Source organism: Kryptolebias marmoratus, linkage group LG18, assembly GCF_001649575.2.
Source record: "Kryptolebias marmoratus isolate JLee-2015 linkage group LG18, ASM164957v2, whole genome shotgun sequence".
Lineage (NCBI taxonomy): Eukaryota > Metazoa > Chordata > Actinopteri > Cyprinodontiformes > Rivulidae > Kryptolebias > Kryptolebias marmoratus.
The window spans coordinates 18,093,449-18,115,161 of NC_051447.1; the positions used below are offsets into that span (position 1 = coordinate 18,093,449).

The window sequence follows — 21,713 nt, forward strand, 5'->3', positions numbered from 1 at the left end:
GCTGAACCTAAGGCTGTTTCTAAGGCTGGACCTAAGGCTGGTTCTAAGGCTGGACCTAAGGCTGTTTCTAAGGCTGAACCTAAGGCTGGTTCTAAGGCTGGACCTAAGGCTGTTTCTAAGGCTGAACCTAAGGCTGGACCTAAGGCTAGTAAAGTTCAGTGTATATATGCATATGTTTATATTCTTTCACCGTGTTGTTTTTCCACCTGTGGGCTTGCAGCTTCTCTCTGTAGATGAAACTCAAAAGGCGAGACATAGGAATTACCTTGAATGCTTAAAATAAATTTGCAGTGAATGGTAGAAAAGCTGTGCCGCCTTAAATGAATTGCCATAAAGGTGGAAAAAGATGTGCTGCCCAAATCAACTCTTTTGGAAATACAGGAAAACATGCACAAGTAAAAAATATATCTTCTTTGCATTGAAGTTTAATAACTGATCTGCAACCAGATCATCAATATACAACTGGACACAGGAAGTTGAAGCCACATAGGATGAGCACCCCCTAGGGGCTGGCTGCAGCACAATTTTTAAGTCCTGCCCCTCCATGTAAAAAAATCCTGACTAACAAAATAAAAAAAACTTCAAAAAGGAAATTTTAGGCGTAGAACTTGTTGATGTGTGTCCAAATACGCCGTTTCATTATTTAGGTTCAGTTCGATATTTGAGGCCCGAATAAAAAGTGACTTGTTACACTTTGATGTGACAGCTTGTTCGCAAGTTAGAGGACGAGATTTCTGTGTCAAGGGTTCAGTCCCACATCCCTAATGTGCAGACTCAAAAAAAAAAGTCAATTTGTCCATTTTTATGTTGACGATTCAGATAAGACTTTATTTTGGTCTCCAGACCTCAGTTCGCCGTTTGGAAACCCCTATCATAACCACACACCCTCCTTTTTCCTCTTGTTTTTACAATCGATGGTTTCGAACCAAACTGGAAGCCTTATGAGCGTGCTCCACGTCTTGTTTCCTGTTTCTGGTGTGTTTCCGTAGCAGCGTCACAGCGCCACAGTGCCACACACAGGCCTGGCATAATTACTGCAGCATTTTGTATCGTTTTCTGTTTCTGTGTGGATGAAAAGATTTCAAGAACTTCTCGTCCTCTCCTCTGCTGTAAACCTGAACAGCTTTTTAAGACGTGTAATCCCTGCTTGAGTCTAGTAAAACAAACATTATTACCTTCCAAAGCTCACATATTGTTATTTTAAGTGAATAAATGGCTTTAGTGAAGCCGTGTTGTCCTCTATCGTCATCCCTCACAACGTAAAAACAAAAAACTGACATAAAAGATGTTTTTTTAATATCTTTAATCCTCTTCCTTGTCAAAGTAATGCAACACAGCCACAGAGAGCACCTTCAGGGTTGCGAGAGCACTTCAGGAACCACAAAAGGATTATTCTAAGATTTATTCATGAGTGCAATTGAAACCTCAAAACCTGTAACCACATTTTCATGAGGAGATACTAACACTTTACCTTTCAGACATCGTGCAAATCAAAAACTAGAGTAAAACCAACAATGAACAAGGTCTGTTTTGAAATTTAAACAATCAAAACTTCAATCTTCAAACACAATCAGCCGTGCACTTTGACTTCCTAATCACAGCGACCATGACAGAAATCAAATAAAGGCGTTACAGATACATATTCTGATAATTCCCTATTCAGGCTATTAAATGCCTGAATTATATGAATGCAACTTTCATGATAAATTTGCTTCCTGTAAAGCGAATCTGACAGTTTTCATTATAATTATATGATTAGATTATTTCTTAAATGAAATGCAGAAAGTTGTGAAAACGTAAAAAGATATAAATAACCTGGTAAACTTAATGCCTTATGTTGTCAAATCAATTTACTGAAAGGCTGAGATATATCTTTTAATTAATTAGGAAATTGTCAAATTACCCTTAACTTCAATTATAATTATATTGAACTTAAAATATGAGTTTGGTGGCAAATTCTCTCTTTTTAATTTACTGCAAGTGTGCATGTCTGTATGATAAATCACAGACAAAAGTGGGTGTTTTTATTTTCTGAAAAGCTCTTAAATGACTTGCTAGATAAATTTTGCAAAACCTAAAAGCAGCATAAGAAGAGAAAAACAGCAAGTTCGCTGAAGTAGATTTCAAAAAGAAAATTGGTTTGGAAAAAATTGAAGAGATCTCAATGTATTTTGGTGGAGAAAATATTATTATATAAGTATAGAAATTACAAAAAGCAAAAGCCATAGCACCCATCTCCTGAATGTTTTGATATATGAACGACTAAAATAGCACAAAATTTGTACAAAAGTACTTAAATTGCAAAAAATTATTTAAATAGTCTGATTGCTCATAAATACAAATCACCTGCCGCTTTGCACGCCAAAGTTTTAAACAAAAATCTTGTACAATCTGTTAGTGCTTAGAGCACACGTGTCAAACTCAAGGCCCGCGGGCCAGATCCGGCCCTCGGTAACATTTCATCCGGCCCTCCAGTCTGGGACAGATCGAGTCTCTGATTCTTATTTTGCTTGAAAAAACTGAGCTTAATTAGTGAAGTTTTCTCTTGACAGTGACTTAGAAGCCAACAATAAATAGTTTTAATTTCTGTGTGATCAGGTTTTTATCTGTTTTAATGTTAAAAAATTCATTTAAAAGCTGAGTGAGGCGTAAGAAATGACAGCTAATGATGAGCTTTTTGAAGTTTGATCTATTTGTCTGTGTTCATTAAAAGATGTTTGCTCTAAATTCTGTATAATCTGTAACTGGGAAAAGGTCATTGATATTTCTATATGAATGATTTGACATAATACATCTAAAACTAAGGTTAATTTATGTAATTTTAATAAATATTGATCGTAATTGGCCCTTGGCTGGGACCAGATTTTTAATTTTGGCCCCCTTGCGTCACTGGGTTTGACACCCCTGGTTTAGAGCATGTGCTTGGGATGACTCTCAGCTACTACCACGCCAAATTGCAGCTCAATATTTGTACATCTGAACGAGTTAAAGCCGGTTTTGTGTTCACTAGAACACATGGCGACCACCTTGAGGAGGTCTCCAGTTGTAGATGTGCACCCCGTGATTACTTTCTGAGAATTTCATTAAAATCCGTCCAATGGTTTGTGAAATATTTTACTAAAACAGACGGTTCTGGCATGATTCCTCACCTTTCATGGCTTCTGGCGATGATAACTGAAATAAATCACTTCGAGAAACCTATAAAAACAAAGGTTGCAGTGAGGTAGAGGAGCCCTGATGGAGGCCCTGCTCCTCGGAGTTCTCCCCCCATCTCGTCGGCTCCCCAGTGGGCCACAGAGAGCAGAGGGAGCCCCGGTCGATCAGAGGGGAGCCCAGATGGACTGAGACGCACACACAAACACGTCGGCACACTCACTCAGTCGCTCACATGTCATATGTTATCCCATCTGCACCGTCACCAAGCTGCCTGTAACCCCAGGGCCTTGCGGGGGATATGCACACACACACACAGGATGGACCCAAACAGTCGCACACAAAGGTTACAGAAACGAACATACACACACAGCATAGGTGTTCCAAGAGGTGACGAGAGCCGTCGCCTCTCATGTTCGCTTGAACTGGCGCCCGAACGAACAAACGCTCCGTCCTGCAGGAGTCAATACGAGTTCAGATCAGGAAACCTGTTCTGTAGGTGCCGCAGATGCAGCAAGGCGGATTAAACCTGCAGCTTATAGATACAAAATCTATTAACATGAAGCCTTTTTCATCAAGTTCCGACAGTGAACAGATCAACAGCATGTAAATAACAAACAGATAAGATTTTAGGTTGACAGAAGAGATGTTACGACTGCAGGAAGTATGAAAAACAAAGCTGAGCAAGGAGGCGAGTCTGTAACTGTAAATGTAAATAACAACAACTTGTCTACATAAATATTGTTTGTAACTAAAAACGTTTAAATCCATAGTCAAACTGATACATTTATAGATATGTTATTTTAAGTTTTCTTCCCCCCTTGTGCAAAAAAGAAGCGCAAACGGTGAAATTCATATCTGTAAGAGAAACTCTGACTTCTTAATGACTGCTGGCGTTTAAATAATCAGAACAAAAACTACAATTAGAAAAACAAAAGGTGGAACATTAGCTAAAAGCTACAAATAAAGCAAGAATATTTCAATGAGCACATCGTTTTCCAACAATCTGAGGAGATCTCAATGCAATTCTATGAGGAAAACAATTGTAAATAAAGTAGAATATTACTAAAAGTGTGACATTTACAAAAACCAAAACTTGTAGCTGTAATATCCTCAACGAGCTGAACGTTTTGATACTTAATTGCCTGAAACGTCTGAAAGTATGCAGAAGTAGTTAGTCCAAAAAAATGTATAAAAAGAACCAATAAACAGGAAAACTATCTAATTATAAATATTAATAGGAAGAAGAAGAAATTATCACTATATCTAGAGAAAAATATGAATATTGTGTCAGAGGTTGCCACAATTATGAAATGAAGATCAGTGTTTATGAGCCACCATCATGAAAGGCGGGTGATCATTTAATCGCTTGTTTGCTAACAAAACACTTCCTGAACCAATGAATGAATTTTATGAAACTTTCAGAAAGCACATCTACAACTGATTGACTCGATTAAAGATGGCCGCCACAGCTAAGCAACCTTAGCTACAACTCGGTCATTTTACAGTTTTTGTTTCTCAGCGCTAACAGGTCCTGTGGCGGGCGATATTCATCTCTTCAAAGATGCTCAAGCTTTTGACTGAAACATCCTTCAGACCTGATCCATAACCAGTAACCCTTTAACGCTGACCTCTGACCTGCCCGTTTGTCACGAACTGAGGAGGCTGAAAGGTAAAACTCAGCAGTCCGAGACAGCAGATGCGCTCACACCCAGATGTCTTTGTCTAGCAGAATGAGAACAGTAATTTTTCCTCCACTTATCTTGGAGACGTCAGCTAAATGGGAAGTGAAAAGTCAAATATGAGATGTCACATTCAGTTTACCTCCCTGCCTACTCCTTCCATCCCGTCCCTTTATCCCTCCCTCTCTCGGTCTCCGTCTTTCCCCTCGTTCTTCTCCTGCGTGTTTCTGTTTGATTGCGTCTTCCTCCCACTTGCCGTGGCGTGCACACACACACACACACACACACTCGGCTCCCATCTGGGTGACGGTTGTGTGCCGGCATGTTGAGTTAATGGATTTTATACAGAGTGCAGAGCATTTAATCAGAGTGTGGAGTAAAAGGGGGGTTCTTCAGAGACTGTCAAAGAGGAACGCAACGAGCGGAATCAGCAAATGAAGTCAAAGAGACCCAATACATATTAAAGGCCTAGCAGTGCTGGAAGGAATGCATATCGCCCGCTAAGATCATCTCATGCTGAGAAATGACAGAGCTGAAGCTCTTTTAGTCAAATCTTGGAATTATTGTTACGTGCAATTTTATGCAATATTGTGACAGAGTTGCTCAAAATCTGTAAAGCTGACGGAGTTGAAGTCATATTTGTGCCGGCTAAAGTCAGTTAATTGTGGCGGCCATCTTGAATTGAGTTGGCTTCAATTGTTAATCAGCTGCAGAATTAAAAGCAATGAATTTTGCCTTCTCCGGGTCGGGGAAGATGTCCTGTCCCAAGTGGAGGAGTTTAAGTATCTCGGGGTCTTGTTCACGAATGAGGGAAAAATGGAGCGGGAGATCGACAGGCGGATTGGTGCAGCGTCTGCAGTGAAGTGGGCGCTGTACCGATCTGTCGTGGTGAAGAGAGAGCTGAGNCCAAAAAGCGAAGCTCTCGATTTACCGGTCGATCTACGTTCCTACCCTCATCTATGGTCACGAGCTTTGGGTAGTGACCGAAAGAACGAGATCGCGAATACAAGCGTCTGAAATGAGTTTCCTCCGCAGGGTGTCTGGGCTCTGCCTTAGAGATCGGGTGAGAAGCTCGGTCATCCGGGAGGGAGCCGCTGCTCCTCCACGTCGAGAGGAGCCAGCTGAGGCAGCTCGGGCATCTGGTTAGGACGCCTCCTGGACGCCTTCCTGGTGACGTCCCACCAGGAAGAGGCCCCGGGAAAGACCCAGGACACGCTGGAGGGCCTGGGAACGCCTTGGGATTCCCCCGGAGGAGCTGGCCCAAGTGGTTGGGGAGAGGGAAGTCTGGGTCTCCCTGCTTAGGCTGCTGCCCCCGCGACCCGACCCCGGATAAGGAAGAAGATGGATGGATGAATATTTCCTGAACGTTTCATTAAAGTCCATCCGGTGGGGCGTGAGATACTTTGCGAACAGACAGGCTCCAACTAGTTAATGGTAAATAGTCATGGTCCTGGAGGGCTGCTATCCTGCATGATTTTAGATGTTTCTCTGCTTTGACACACCTGATCTAACAGGTTTCTGCAGAACCTGACCCGATGAAGAACAGGGAAACAATTAAAACATCCAGGATGGTGGACCTCCAGGATCAGGATTGGATACCACTGATGCAGCACAATCTATTTATGATCAAAATCTTTAGTGGGGATGATTCCCAGCTACTACCATTCCAATTTTTAGATTAATATCTGTACAACTGACTGGGTTGGAGCCATTTCTATGTGTTTGAGGGTCAGTTGGATGTGGCAGGAATCCTAAAATGTGTCGACTTTCTAAGACTTTTCTAAGAGTTTTATTGAAACTTGTCCATTCATGAGATATTTGCTAAACATAATCAATGTGAAAACAGCTAAAGTTAAACGTGTAAAGCAGATTGGAAAAGATTACTTGATTCAAATATGAGTATACTTTAAGTATAACAATGCAAGCTTCTTTACAAAATACACATATAATATAAAATCTTCAAAATGTTTTAAGCAGTTTTAAATTTTTTTCTCGATTTGGCTCATAATTAAAGCTTTAATGCTGCAAATTTCTCCATAATAGATGAGAAAGCAGCTGATTTCTTCATATAAAGTACAAATTTATCAGGTTAATTTGACAACCCAACAAGGATATTAAAGTCTATTTTAAAAGCTGCAAAGTTTTGGCTCCTTTGCACATGTGAACAATCGTCTCAAACTTGGCTAATTATGTAATACACCTCTTTGCAGGTGTAAAAATCACAGCAGTGCATCGAAACGTCCCTCTGGAGACTCCAACCTACGTGAAATTGCAGTAAAGAGTTTAATTGTAGATCTGAGAACACCGGGAGGTATAATTTTTTTTCTCTGGCACTCTGGAGAGCATTTTCTTTGTTCCTGTCAGTGGGAGAGATAACAATTCCTCCCACCGTTAACTACCTGCCTGCCTGCCGACGGAGTTTTGTTGTGTTTTTCTTCTGTTTTGTTGTTGCTAATAGGCCTAATTGGCCACAACCCAGGCTGACGGAGAAAAAAGGAAAGGGGGGGGATGTAAACTGCCTGGCTCTGCATCGCTCTGCCTCCTTCACCTCTGTTCTCCACCTCACCTGTTCTTCAAGGAGAGAATATCAGAGCTCAGGCAAACTGTTGCTTTTTTGCTTTAACGCGAATAAAGTGACAGATGATGCTGAGGAGAATGAGGCGGACGTGGAGAAGGGAAGGAGTGGACGTCTAGTTTCCAGGGGGAACAAAGCCAGGTAATGTTTATGGATGACGATCTCTGAAGGCCAGGCGTTCACTGAGCAGCACTTTGAAAATAAAAAGACCCTTGATTATCACCGGGTTAGGTTATAGGACGTCTGCTCTTGATGTTTAATTGATGCGCCTGTTTCGAGACGGTGTAATACGTCACGTTGCATCTATTGATCTCCTCACAATCCCATATTCTATAGCTAAAAAACACTATTAATGAGATCGTCGGCTTCTCTTTTTGATCCGTGCGAAGTAGTTAACCTTTGGCTACGTCTGCGATTGTGCATTTCCATGACACTGTCCACGGAAAAAATCTTTATGAACTGATAAATTAGTGGCAAAAGAGTAGTCAGAGTTCTGCGCCTTAAAATTATAAACACGCTACATTTAAGTGAAACAATTGCAGTGAATAAAAGCGGAGAAACCGCCCTTCCAGCGCGCTGAAAAACTCTGAGAACAGTATGTCAGTGGGCAGATTGTTTGTGTGTGTGTCTGTGTGTTTGGAGCAATGGGACCTGAAGGAACACCACGAGGACAATCTGTCGCCCCTCCGCCTTGGCCCTGGGTGACAGATGATGTGATCCCACTGTTGAGCTTTGTGCATGTATGCATACATGTGTGTGTGCGAGTTCAAGGGATCGACCGTGTGGCGTCAGCCTGCCACAGTTACAATAGCTTCGTCCCAGCCGTGTTGTCACAGGGCAAGGAAAATATGTTCCTCTTTTCCCTCGACAGCAATAGAGAACACGTTTCTACCATGTGGGCTGACGTCAGATCAGCCCACATGGTAGAAACGTGTCGGAGCATGTTCACAAGGAGCAAAAAGTCCCGGATGTGTTGCAAAGATGATCAAACTGAGCTGAAAAGACGATCCATCTTTGCCAGCCCCCAACACTAAAAGGGCACCATACAGAGCTTTTATGTACGGGAAGAACAACCAAGTGGTGTTTTTACAAGGAAGGAAGCATCTTAGTGTTGTACATGCACAGATGTATGTGCAGAAAAAGAAAAACTACCTTGGTCGGCAGCAGAGGAACGCCTCCTTGTGTTGATGGGGAGGGGGCTCCAAAGCCACACCTCCAGACTTCGGAAGAGCTATGGTCAACGGTGGCCTTGTCTTGTTGCTGTTTTTTAAACTTATGGGGATTCTCCGGAGACTTCAGGAAGAGAGGCGCAGAGGAAGAAATGCTCTGGATGCCGCGATTGTTGCGCGGAGTAGGACAGCTGTTATCCGCCAGAGGTTTTCAGGTTTCTCCTTCAGCTGGGGGACAGACAGCTAAACGTTGCAGGGTAAGCTAACCCTGTTGTTTATATTCCTACCTTCGCTCTTTATGCTTGCATCTGGCCACACCCACGACCAATGAGTGAACAGGAGCTAAGCTTGCGCCGCCCACCCAGCTGGCCCTACTCTGAAGCAGGGACTAAAAAAGCAGGAACCGGCCTTGAAAAAATGCCGGTGGAAACGCGCTCAAAGCAAGCCGAGTAGAGTGGAGCCGGGACCTTTAGAGGATTTTTGCTTGAACTTACAGTGAGGTTGAATTGCTGCTACATGTTGAACAGGGTGAGTAACATTTAACAGCATATAACAGCACTCTGCTATCCACCGTTATTACTCTGTGTGTGCCTGTGTGTCGTGGCCACCTTGCGGCTTCCTTTAAAATGCAAATGGAGGGGTCTGAAAAAGTTTTAGTATCAGACAATCTGACCGCTGTCGTCGTGTAAACGAGCGTCTGAACCGCAACAGAAATATCACAGTTTCACTGAAAAACAGCCTCGTGTAAATGGCCTCTGAGAACATCCTCTGAGGGCCACACTTTATTTGTAAACCCGTATGATGCCCGTTCATTTTCATTTTTTCGACAAATGTTGATCTGATCAACTTACGTCACTCTGGTTCAGAGGAAGCGCAGTATCGGATAGACCGTTGTCATATTTAAACTAAAAGCTGTATTTATTTATTTTTTTCTCAGCTTAGTGCTTGAAAAACTATAACACACAGCATAATACAGACAAAGTAACAGACCACAGCAGTCATGACATAACCGATGATTACCTCAGAAATTGCATTTTCTGCTAAAATGCAGTGTAAATGCTGGACGCTGAATGACTTTGCAGAAACCCTGAAGAATAAATTGACTGAATTGTTAGTTGCAAGAAGTAGAACAGGAGCTAAAATCAGCAAAACGGTAGCTAAAAGTGATATGTAAATAAACCATGGAAAAAACTAGAAGTAGCAAAACTGTAGATGTAAGCTAAATACAGTAAAACCACAGCAAAAAGCGAAAATTAACAAAACTGCAGATAAATGTAGCAAAGCTGTAGCTGAAAGTTCAAATTTCCTAAACTATGCAAAAAGCTAAAATTAACATAAACCATAGCTAATAGCTAAAATTAATAAGACAGTAACTAAAAGCTAAAAGGAGACAAAATAAAGTATGTTAAAGAAGATTTCAAAGGATGTTTTTGATAGAACTTGACAAGATCTTAATGTAATTCTATGGGGATTTTTTTTTTATGAATGAAGGGAAATAATTCAAAACTTAATAAGTTACAAATACTAAAAGTCATAGCATCTTATTACCGGTTAAGCCGAAAGTTTTAAATGATTAAAAAAAGCACAAAGTTTGCAAAAGTAGTTAGTGGTAAACAGGAAAGTAATATCAGCATTCACGCAACAAAACTGATATTAGGCATAAACAAAAAAATGACCCCATTTCTACTAAAATGGCTGGTAAAACAGAGCACCAACGGGTCACAGCACAGGAAACTGTTGGCTTATTGTCTTGCACAAAAAGGAACCTATCATTTTCAAGAATTGCAGAGCTTAATTCCACTTCCTCTGTTTGGGCTGCTCATTATCCGCCGCATGCTATCTTAAATTCTGGAAGTTCCTTGGAAAAGGTTGAAGTCCGCTCTTCCTCTTGTTTCTCCCTTTTAACAAATTACCCCGGAGCCATGCCAAGGAGGGGAAAAACATGAGTTTTATGAGAAGAGCATCTTTAAAAAGGGAACCAGAGCGACACTTTCCCACCTGTCAGACCAAACCTTCTACTTCGCCATCTCTCAGTCATGCATGGCATCAGAGCCCTAACCCAGGTCCTAAACTTCCAGTGAAACCTCAGGCTAAACACACCCTTTGTTTCCTAGCACTTAGGAATTGACATGTGATGTATGCACATGGCAGAGTGGGGATGGTGTGCATGTTTCCAGCATTGTGTGTATTTCAGACAGCCGCTTGTCTCCGAAACTCGAATAAAAGAGAACCCATCCTCCATCAGACCTTTATCTGTTTAGGCCATCAGCTCTTCAGCACTCACATGCCTGTAAACACACCAACCCACTCACTCTGTCACACACATATATTAGAAAAAGAAAGCAAGAAAGTCAGGTTCAGTGCCTCAAACCTTTGAAACTAATAGGTTCATGATGGAAGTTTTAGTTCAAGTCATATGGAAAAACATATTTACCTTCCAGTTCTATGTTGTACTGAAATGCCGTAGCTGCAAGAAATGAACACTGCAGCATATCCTCTTTTCGTAAATGTTACCCTAGCTTACGTAGCCTTATCTCCATCAACGCCAGGTCACCACAGAGCTTATATGCATTACCAACATAGCAGCTATGAAACATCACACATACCTCACATATGCGCCAAAAAGTTATGTAGCAGTGACCTAACAATGATGTTACACAATCTCATGCGAAGTTAACGCTCTGTCTGCAATGTCATGGTATTGTGGTGCTTTAATACTCATAGGCTCTTGTCTGTCTTATGTCTCATTTGAGCTGCGTACCATTGCTTATGTGTTACATCGTAAGAAGACCTGTGATGTTTACGCTGCTTTTTTTGGTACCAAGCACAGGTAAATGAAAATCTTAATCTAAAAAGTTGTGATTTAAAAGCCACACGTTTCGTTTGCTTGCCACATTAACTTCTAGAAACAACTCGCTCTCCCAACTTTCATCGCTGACCCAGATGTTGATGAAACTAACACACAACAAAAGTGACCCAGCGCTCGGGCCGTTGGCCTTGTTTGCGGAGTCTCGCTGGTACCCCAGTTTCTCTCAGCTAACATTAAAGACAACTGGACTTGATGGAAACTGGACCGAAACCAAGAGCTCCATTCTGAGGCTTCCCGCTTGGCCTTGTTTCCTGGACAGAGCAAAAGAGCAAAACCCATATGTCAGACAATATCATGCCCTGTGAAGCATGCCACTTCAGTGGTATCTGACGGAAAAGAGGGTAGGAGCGCGCACACACACACACACACACACACACACACAACGATGTGGACAGGGCTTTACGGATGGACGCTCTGGCAGATGAAGAGACAGCAGTGAAATACAGTCATCTTTATCAGGCTTTGTATTTCAGTGTGTGCATATATATATATATATATATATATATATATATATATATATATATATGTGTGTGTGTGTGTGTGTGTGTGTTTATGTCCATCCTAGCAGGCCAAAGAGTGAGGTCGCTGCTCCTCAACTGAATTGACGTCGTTAGTGCCCTCGCTCTTTGACACACACACACTATTTATTGAAGCTACCGCTGGCTCTTTGTCCCCATTCCAGATGGCATGTTGGTTTTTCCCTTTTCTATTCTGTCCTCATGGTCCCCTCAGTACCGGGTCTCTGGGCTGGCGGGAGCCATATGTCCAAACTAAACAGACCCAACTCACACCTCTCTGTCTGTTTCTCTGCCTGACTTCTGTCCTTCGTGTCCCTCGTCTCTTTCTCTCCCGGCTCAAACCCTTTAATACGCTCAGGTAATGTTTGTGTGCAAGTTGAACTAAACCACAGGAGTTACTACAACATATTGCCTTTTCCAGAGTTAAAACTCCATGCATCTCCTTCCCCTTTGCAGACAATTTCTGAACAAATTAAAGACTTAAAAAATGCATATCGCCTGCTGCCTTTAATGCTATTGTTTTAAACTGAGATCATCTTATGATGGGAGGGGATGGAGTCATAGCCTTTATAGTCAAACCTTGAACAGTGCTTATAAAAAGTATTCCTTGAACATTTTATGCTTTCATCGCCGTCATAAATCAGTCATGGTCAATAAAAATGGGCTTTCTTCTTCAATGTCACAGTGAAAACTAATTAAATCTCGACTAGATTCTCTAAACAACTCTATACTTTAGTCAAGATTTGTGTATTAAATATAACAACAGCATATATTTCATCCAGCCATATGATTAGGTTATTGTTGAAAAGCATTTGAGAAGATCTGAGGTGGTAGACAATTTAAAGAAAACCGTCTGAAATCATTAACAGAGAGAAGAGAACATACAGAGTTGTTGCTGTTTAGTATTATTATTTTAGACAAACTTCTAATTAATATTGCTACCTCTCTCTAACTTACATAATTTAAAGCAGCTGATATCTGAAAAAGTACGTGAAATGCTGGTAAAAACTGTCAATATTTTATTCACCACACACATAATATCTTATTGTTTCAGCTGACGTCAAATTGAAGGCCAGCGTTGGGGTATATCACTCCAGTTCATCAGGTTATCTTTAGCCTTTTCACGTCTAAATGTTGTTTTCGGTCTGTTTTTGCTTTCAGCTGCATTAAAGTGTGTGTATAGTTTTGCATTAGGATTTTTCATTTTTTTACCACATACTAGAATCAACGATTACTTGCGACCTGTCTAGGTGTCATACCGCCTCTCGCACGGTGACCGCTGGAGATCCGCACCAGCTCCCCGTGACCCAGAAACGTGAAGCGAGTAAAAGATAATGGATGGATGAATAAAAGGATGGATGGATAGTTGGATGGATGATAGGTTGGTTGATGGATGGATGAAGGATGGATGAAAGGTTGGATGGATAGTTGGATGGATGGTTGGATGGATGGATGAATAAAAGGATGGATGGATAGTTGGATGGATGGATGGATGGATGGATGGATGGATGCCATCACTGTGAAATCTCTTCCTCATTTTTACCCAAACAGTTTCTGCCTTTTCTGTAAATTTTAATTATATTTTAGGTCGTTAGCCTCATTTCCTCCGGGGGGTTTCTTTTACAGTTTTGTGACTCTTGTTCCTCAAGAATAGAAATTCCTCGTATGTTTTTTTTTATGGGCTGATTAGATTTAGTATGGTATTTATGGAGACGGGAGTTTCAGACGGAAACTTCCTCTTCCTCCTAAATCTTTTGCATCTGTTATTGTCCGCATTACAAATAACAAACCCAAGTCAAATTCTGCAGAAAATGTCGCTTTGTTTCCCTCTGAAACAAACAAGTCATTAACTCAAATCACTCTTTTATGACTTTTTGTGTGAACAGTTTATGATAAAGATGTGAAAATACTTGTGTTATAGTGAAAATCTGTGATTTGAAAGACACACAAAGGCCTGTGGACTAATCTGTCTCTTCAAACAGTCGTAAACATGCATCCAAATGGATTCTCACTGTCCAGCTGGATATGTTGACTATAAAGTTAAACTAACCAGTCTTTGACCCAGTAAATGCTACAAAGTAGATAGGATACAGTATACCCAGTTCAATCTATAGTTATCTGCCTTACTTTATAAGTTGCCCCTTTTTTCATGTAAATGCAGCGACTTTTGTGTGTAAAAATGTGTGGTATGAAAATAGAAGCTGACCTACAAGCGTCCCGATGGAGGTGGCTCTGCTGCAGAGGGAATACCCATCAGAGAGAAGGCCAAGCCTGGTGAAGAGAAGCACAGACGCATTTAGCTGCATCACACACTAAAACAATTACACAAACACCCACAAATAAACCATGAGGAACTCACTAAAGAGGAGTGAGGTGTAGGTGATGTTATCAGAGAGTGGTTTTCACAGAATAGAGAAAATAAAAAGATGTTGGAAGATCTAAAGCCTGTATCTCTGGAAGCGAAAAATTGTGAACGGTGTTCGTGTTTGGTTTTCCAGAATGTCTCAGTTCGTTCTCAAGTCTTAATTTTCCTCACTTGAATCCAAGAGCCTCGTTTTTTTATATTTCTGTGGGACCAATTTTCTCTCAAAAAACTCAGTTTTCGCGTCTGAGACTTGTCTCGAGTTCTTCTCAATTTAGTTTCTGTAATTCTTGAGCAGTGGTCCTCAAACCTGGGGTCAGGGAACATGAAGTTAGGGGTCTTGACAAGATTTCCAGATATAGAATTTTATTTTAAAATGACTACAATCACATATTTCTGTCACAGCTGTTACAAGACGTGTTTGTTGTCATGCCCTGGTTTAATTCACCTTAGTATGATGGTTTTTTGTGAGTTAAAAGTTGAAAAATTTAGGAATCTACCTAGAGCAATAGAGGTGCCTTTTATTTAGTGATATATATGTAAATTCCCAGTGAATTGTGGCCCATATTTTGCCAGGACTTTGAGAAAATGTGTAATTTCAAGTGAAAACTTCTGTATTTTCTCGCAATTTTTTGAGCCTCCAAGGTCCAAACAGTTGCAGCTGAGTGATATACAACCTTAAAAGGTGACAGAAAAACAAAGTCAGGAGGAAAATAAAGCTTTAAAATCAATGTAGTTTAATACACCTAATTGTGTCAGGCAATATCTCTGCACTTTAGTCAATTAAAACAGCAAAAAAAAAAGGTTTTCTCATATAATTCTTTGGTGTAATGTGTGCAGAACAGAATAAATCTGTTGTCTGGTGGCTGTTTAAAACACTTCTTTTTCAAATTAAGGAAACTTACTGGTTTATTATACTTTTAGTTTCATTATAATTGTTTTCATTGTTCAGTTAATTGCCACAGAGAGAAAAATGAGGTACAACATTTGCTTTTTTTTTAGCAAGCACGAAGACTTTCTTTTCTTTTTTGAAAGGTTTGTGTTTATTGGCAGCTCCTTGTGAACAGTTTGACGTTTCTGGAAATGTATTCATCGACTTTCTTTAACTTCCACGAGTTGGACGAGAAGAGTCATACCAGACTCGGTGCTGTGTGAGAAAAGCGAAGCAACAGCCTGCAGCCGTTGATTTAGCTTAGCGTGAAGGCTGGAAGCGCAGAGAAACAGCCGGGCCGTGTCACAAGGAATAACCTTTTGCAATCTCCACATGGTTGCTTGACATACTCACAATGACAACAAGACTCCGGAAAGTCACTGCAAAACGACCAAAATATGATCCCAAAGAAGTACAAATTTACATTTTAACATTAATCACGGAGCTTTGGAGCCCGACTAGATTTATTTTGTCTTGTTGGTTTAATCTTTACATTTGTAGACAAGGCATTGGTGATTGAAAGTTAAAAATCTTGCTATAAATCCAAACTATTTTTGTCAATTTAAGACCAATTTGGTCAAAGAGAGTCCATCTTTAACTGTTCTAAGACTTTTTATTTAATTTAAACCCAGTCTAGTGTATTTAAATCCAACTATACACTATTTTTTTATTTAATTGAAACTAGCCAAAGTTGTTTAAGACCCAACAGAAAAAGCCACGATGTTAACAGTTATACCAAAAAAGAATCCGGTTGTTTTACATTTGTGTACAGTCGGGGTGATGGTTATAATTCTTTGCATTTATATAACCCATCAAAGATAGTGATTTATAGATGCATACAAATTTGTTTGTATCCATTCATTAAAGATAGTAAAAAAACCTCAAAGTTCGCAAAAATAACTTAAAATACTAAAAATCAACTAATGAAGCTGACCTTGACAAAGAGGATGCTACTTTAATTTAATATTTTGTTACTCAAACTCCTGAGTCAATCCAGTGGTTCCTGCACCTGTCCTCAGGTGTCCTCAGGTGTGTCCTCGTCAGCAAACTGCTCCAGCTGTCTCAGGTCTGAAGGCTTCCTCCTCCAGATGTTCAGCAGGATTTAGATCAGGGCTCAGAAGGCCTCTTCAGAACGGTCCAATGTTTGGTTCTGACCCGTTCTTGGTGGTTTTGGCTCATTATCCTGAGACTGAGACCGAGCTTTCTGACTCTGAGCAGCACATCTGGCTCCAGGAGGCCTTGATGGTCTCCAGGTTTCATCGGACCCTGAACAGATTCAGGACCAGAACAGAACCGAGCCTCCTCCATGTCCCCCTGCAGGTTCTTTTCTTTGTAGGTTTCATTTTCAGTTCTGTGAAGACGGAGCTGATGGGACACATCTGTCCAAAGGACATTCTCCCAGAAGCTAGTCCAGTTCTTTTATGATCTGGTGTCCTCCTCGGTCGTCCTCCATGAAGTCCACTTTGTCTCAAACAGCCACTGATGACCTTTGACCTTGGACTTCATCTCTGATCTCTTTGGTTATCGTTCATATGATCCGTCTCTTCAATTTGTCTTCAGTTGTCCTCTTGTGGACACGTCCAGGCAGGTTGTCTCCGGTCCTGTGGACCTTAACCTTCTGTAGTCTCAGGGACATCCAGCTGCTTGGAGACGGTCTTCTAGTCTTTACCTTCAACCTGCTGCTCAGTTTCTTTCTGAGCTCCTGAGACAACTCTGTCCTCAGCTGTGTGTCCTCCATGTTCACTGTGGTACACACCATGATCCCAAACAGCCCTGTGACTACCTGTCCCCCTTTAACCAGGCAGACTGATTCCAGGACTGAAGACACCTGTGATGCTGATTACAGGACACACCTTAGTTTAACTTGTCCCTGTGGGCAAAATAATTATAAGTACCAGATTTTGTGTCAAGACCAGTTTCATTAGTTAGTTTTTTTAAATGATTGTGCCAAACCAAAAATTGAAAAGCAATGACTGATTTTCTTTTTATTATTATTGTCAGTTTCAAGTTATCTCAGTAACCATTGTGGGTTTTTCTTTCTTTGACGAAAGGGTATAAATACATTTATCTGCATCATGAACATCCATCGCCACAGAAACTTAGTTTAGGAAACTCCTAGTTTCCAAAATCTGGTTTAAAACTATTTTATTTTGGAGCAAAAATGTTTTGTTTCTTTTAGGTCCAAGGGATTCTGTGCTCAGTATTTTTGTTCTAAATAATAATCAAATTGTGAAGCTTTCTGCCTCTAAAGTAGAGTAGTTCAAACTTCTTCGCACTTTTGCACATTTATAGACACTTTTTCATCATCACACAGATTCGAAGGTACAAACCGATGCAGCCGCTGAGAATTCGGTCACAGCTAATGAAGGAGAGAACAAAGAAAGCTCATTTGTGGAATACAAAAAAAAAATAATAATTTAGGTAAAAATCCAGATCAGTGGATCTCCTGTTGGCAGACCTCAGCTGCCTCTCTGCGAGGTCCAGTCACAAAACGGCCACCCTCCCCCCCCCTAAACATCAGCCATTAGATCAACATTCACAGAGGAGTGCACACACACACACGTACAGTCCCATTTATTTCTCTTTAAAAAGGTCACCATTTTCTCTGGCTAGGCGCCCTGCGCTATTGATAATTTTATGCATAAACAAATGGCAAATTTGTGCCACATAAATATGTATTAGCAATTAATAATGGTGGCGTGTGAGGGGACGCCAGGTGCATGCCGAGTGGGGCCGGCTGGCTGCGAGTGAAGCCGCCGAGCTGGACTGGTGGCTTTTTATGCTGCTAGCTGGTCTCTCTTTTCTCCAGTGTGTCCTGCACAATCACCCCTTCACAACGGTCACTAATACACAAGCGCACAACTCGCAGAGCAGATGTGCACTGAGGGGAAAAAAAATAACGTGTAAGCAATAAACACATTAGACCTGTGTGGAGTTTAATTCCTAATACATTTCATTAGGAATGCATTTACACTAATGCACAAATAGGTACACTGAGACAAATCAGAAGTGCAGAAAGGAAAGGCCTAAAGGGAGGGATGGCACAGGAGGCGTAATGTTCCCTCGCTCTCTCCCACCTGGAAAAAAAAACAATGCATCCATTATTGTGCTGCTCGCGCACCGCAGAGAGCAGCCTTCGAGTCTCTGGGGCAGCAGAGTTAAAAATATGTTTTCAGCAAAACAGATATGAAGAAATTAGAAGTGGGTCAGGAGGAGGAGGTCACAGAGAGAGTTTGCTTGTTGTTTAAAGTTAATGAGCAGCACGTCTGGAAATGTCACCCACTTGCCTTCACAGTTAGATAAAGTACAGTCTAAAGATTAAAGGTCCTCGAATTCCTTGAAGGAATGCATATCGCCCGCCTCCGTCTTATATTGAAACTTGAAAATAACGTCATGAACTAGCATGACCTGTTAGCGCTCGGAGCATGTGTTGGAAATGACTGTCAGCTACTCTGAGGCATTGACATTTTCGTGTAGGCAAAAGTAATCAGGTGTAGCTGTACATCCAATGATTACTTTCTGAGAGTTAAACTGAAATCCAGCAGTTCATGAGATATTTTGCTAACAGTATAGACAAACAGAAACACACAAAGACGTGGGCCTTCGCCTTCAGGTGATAATAAGAGCCAAAATAATGAACAAATATATATCTCTTGTGCACCTTTGGGAAAGCAAAACCCACATATAGCATTTGAAAAATATATGCAGGAGTTGCAGTGGCTGCATTTGCGTGTTCATCTGATTGTGTGTGTGTGTGTTTTATGTTGTCCGTCTGTTGTGGTGAGTGCAGGCTGGCTCCCCTGTAGAGCACAATCACTCTGCTTGGCTAAACACAATCACACAACCTCAACCCGACTCACATGGTCCACTGAGGAAAAAAGCGAGAGGAGGAGACCTACACGGGCATACATACATATGTGTGTGTGTGTGTGTGTGTGTCCGTCCTAGGAGGACTTGCAGGACAAAAGGCAGCCCCATCTGTTCCATTGTCACAGGGTCTTTAATACGGATCAGATAAACATGACATTTGGGATGAGCGGCCAAGCTCACATTATAAACCCTGACATCAGAGCTGTGTCTACCTCTGTCTGCATGTGTGTCTGTGTGTGTGTACCATCCTGTTAAACGTAAAAAGCACACATTTACCTGTATTTATGGTGTGAATGTGATTTTTGCCATTACTTCGAAAACAGTGCTCGCCTAATGCTGCGTTTATTTGTGCAGGTGTGTGTGTGTGTCAGTTGTGTAACCCTTATCCCATTCTCTGCATCAACGTGCTGAATCTGCAGTGGCCACGGGAGGATTAGTGGCCCTTTTTGGCCTAATCAGAGGAGGTAATCAGACTATACTCCATCATGACAATAATCAGCCAGGAGAGACACACATCTGCCTATTGAGATCAGCTCTAAATCCATAATAGTGATGAAACATCTGGTCATTTGGGACTCAATGCAATCAAGTAGAGGGATTGGGACAGTTGCAGATGGCAACCCTTTGGTTGTTATCTGTTTGAGGCCGCAAAATCACAGACAGAGGGATGTGCACAACACAGGGTCACTGGGCACACCGTTTCAGTAAATGAGCTCACATCGGGCCTCTTACTACAAACACTTGTTTTTGTCTTGTGATGAGTGATGGCGGGATGAAGCAAGAGGCGGACCGATGATTTAGGGTTTTGTCTGCAGTAATCAGGGCGTTGCTCTGGAAGGAGCCAAGCCAAAAAGGTGAAGCTTTCAATTTATTGTTCCAACCTTCGCCTATAGCCATGAGATAAGGATCATGAACTAATAGAGATCTTGGATAGAAGCGTCTGAAATGATTTTCCTCCGTAGGGTGACTGGGTTCAGCGTTAGAAATAAGGTAAGGAGCTTCATCATCTGGAAAGGAGTCAGCTGAAGCATCTGATTAAGGCAAGGCAGCTTTATTCGTATCGTACATCTCAGCATCAGGGAAACTCAGAGTGCTTTAACTAAACAATTAAAAGAATTGTTACAGATACTCAAAGAAAGAACATGCATGCATTTCAGTGTCCATGAAGAAGACTACAGCCATAGTTCAACTGTCGAATCAAAATGCAAGAAGTTGGAGTGAGTTCTCACCACGAGTTTGATGCAATATTTGTGTCCTTGTGGTTCTTGAGTGCTAAATTATCCAAACAATTATAGAAGCAAGTCTCCTAACTCTGCATTTGCACAAAACAACCATCTGTGTTGTTTTGATTCTTCTCATGGTTTGAACCTTGGCCTTTTTTTGTCTATTCTTCAGCACCATCATTTTAGATGGGAGAGGCATGAACTGCAGTGCACACAGTCATTGCAATCCCAAAGACGTGAGCTGCGCCGTTCGTCCGCTGAGGGACCTGACAGACCTTAGCAGAACGCTAAAGGTGACGAAATTTATGTCACAGGCAGAGAAGACACAAAAGGCTAGAACAAAGCATTGTGAACGCCTTCCTTAAGTAACGTCCCGCTGGGAGGAGACCCCGTGGCAGACCCAGAACATTTTGAAGGGATTACATATCCTTTCTGGTCTGGGAACACCTCATGAACCCCCAGGAGGAGCCGAAAAGTGTCTCTGGGAAGAAGGATGTCTGGGGTTCCCTAGTGAACCTGTTGCCTCCGCAACCCGACCACGAATAAGTAGAAAAAACATATTTTGACCAATTTTTGGCAATTTTTCTTTTCCTCTCCAGTCCTACTGGTGCCAATTGAAGTAGACAATTCTGGGCTTCTTGGGTCCAGCTGCTTACACCTCCGCAATGCTTTATTCCAGGGTCTACAGAGGATCACTTCCTCTGTCCCCCAACCTTATCATAACAAAGTTATTACCACACACAGTTTATGTACTGCTTTTTGACCAAGGAGTTAAATCATTTTCCAAAAACATGAGGAAAATTAGTTCAGATTAATATATATTTAAAAAAATTCTCAAACATGATATACACTTACTAAAAGAAAATTCTTTTTTAATACTTTAGAAAATCAGCAATAAGATGTGCAGCATTAAAAAGTATCATTCCTCAGACCTTCCAGGATTTCACGATGTTGCGATCGCAACTATTAACGCAAAATCAAGCAAACTCCGCGAAATCGCTACTTTTTGCAACTTTGCCCAAAACACCACAACTTTCCCGCAACTTTAACCCAATATTTATTGTTCATAAGATATTTTTGGAGGAATCGTTATAGCTTTCAGTTTGTGGTGGTGGTCAGTAATTATTGCACTTATGGAGCATCCATTAATTCATTCATTTTCTGCTGCTTATCTGTGGTCAGGTTCGCCACCGTTTCTGCGGTCTAGTCTCTTCTTTGTGGGTTTGTGTAGCGTGGAATACAAAATAACCCCAAATAACTCAGGAAGAAGACACGTGACGTCACTTCCTGTTAACATCAGAATGCCGGAAGCGTGCAGGAGCAGCGACCGAAGCCAAAATGTGCGCTAATGCTTCACATTT

At 41.3% G+C, this 21,713-nt stretch overlaps 1 protein-coding gene across 12 annotated transcripts in view; it reads right to left on the reverse strand.

Annotated features, from left to right (window-relative positions):
- Positions 1–21,713, reverse strand: part of sox5 (SRY-box transcription factor 5) — a 291,505-nt gene that overhangs the window by 234,705 nt on the left and 35,087 nt on the right. For 11 of the 12 annotated variants that reach the window (XM_037981187.1, XM_037981185.1, XM_037981190.1 and 8 more), the window contains exon 4: positions 14,177–14,237. In XM_037981187.1, coding sequence (XP_037837115.1) covers positions 14,177–14,220 — 44 coding nt within the window. In that variant the 5' untranslated portion in view covers positions 14,221–14,237. Of the gene's footprint in view, positions 1–14,172; positions 14,238–21,713 lie in introns of all 12 variants that reach the window. The other variant, XM_037981191.1, reaches the window with a different exon arrangement.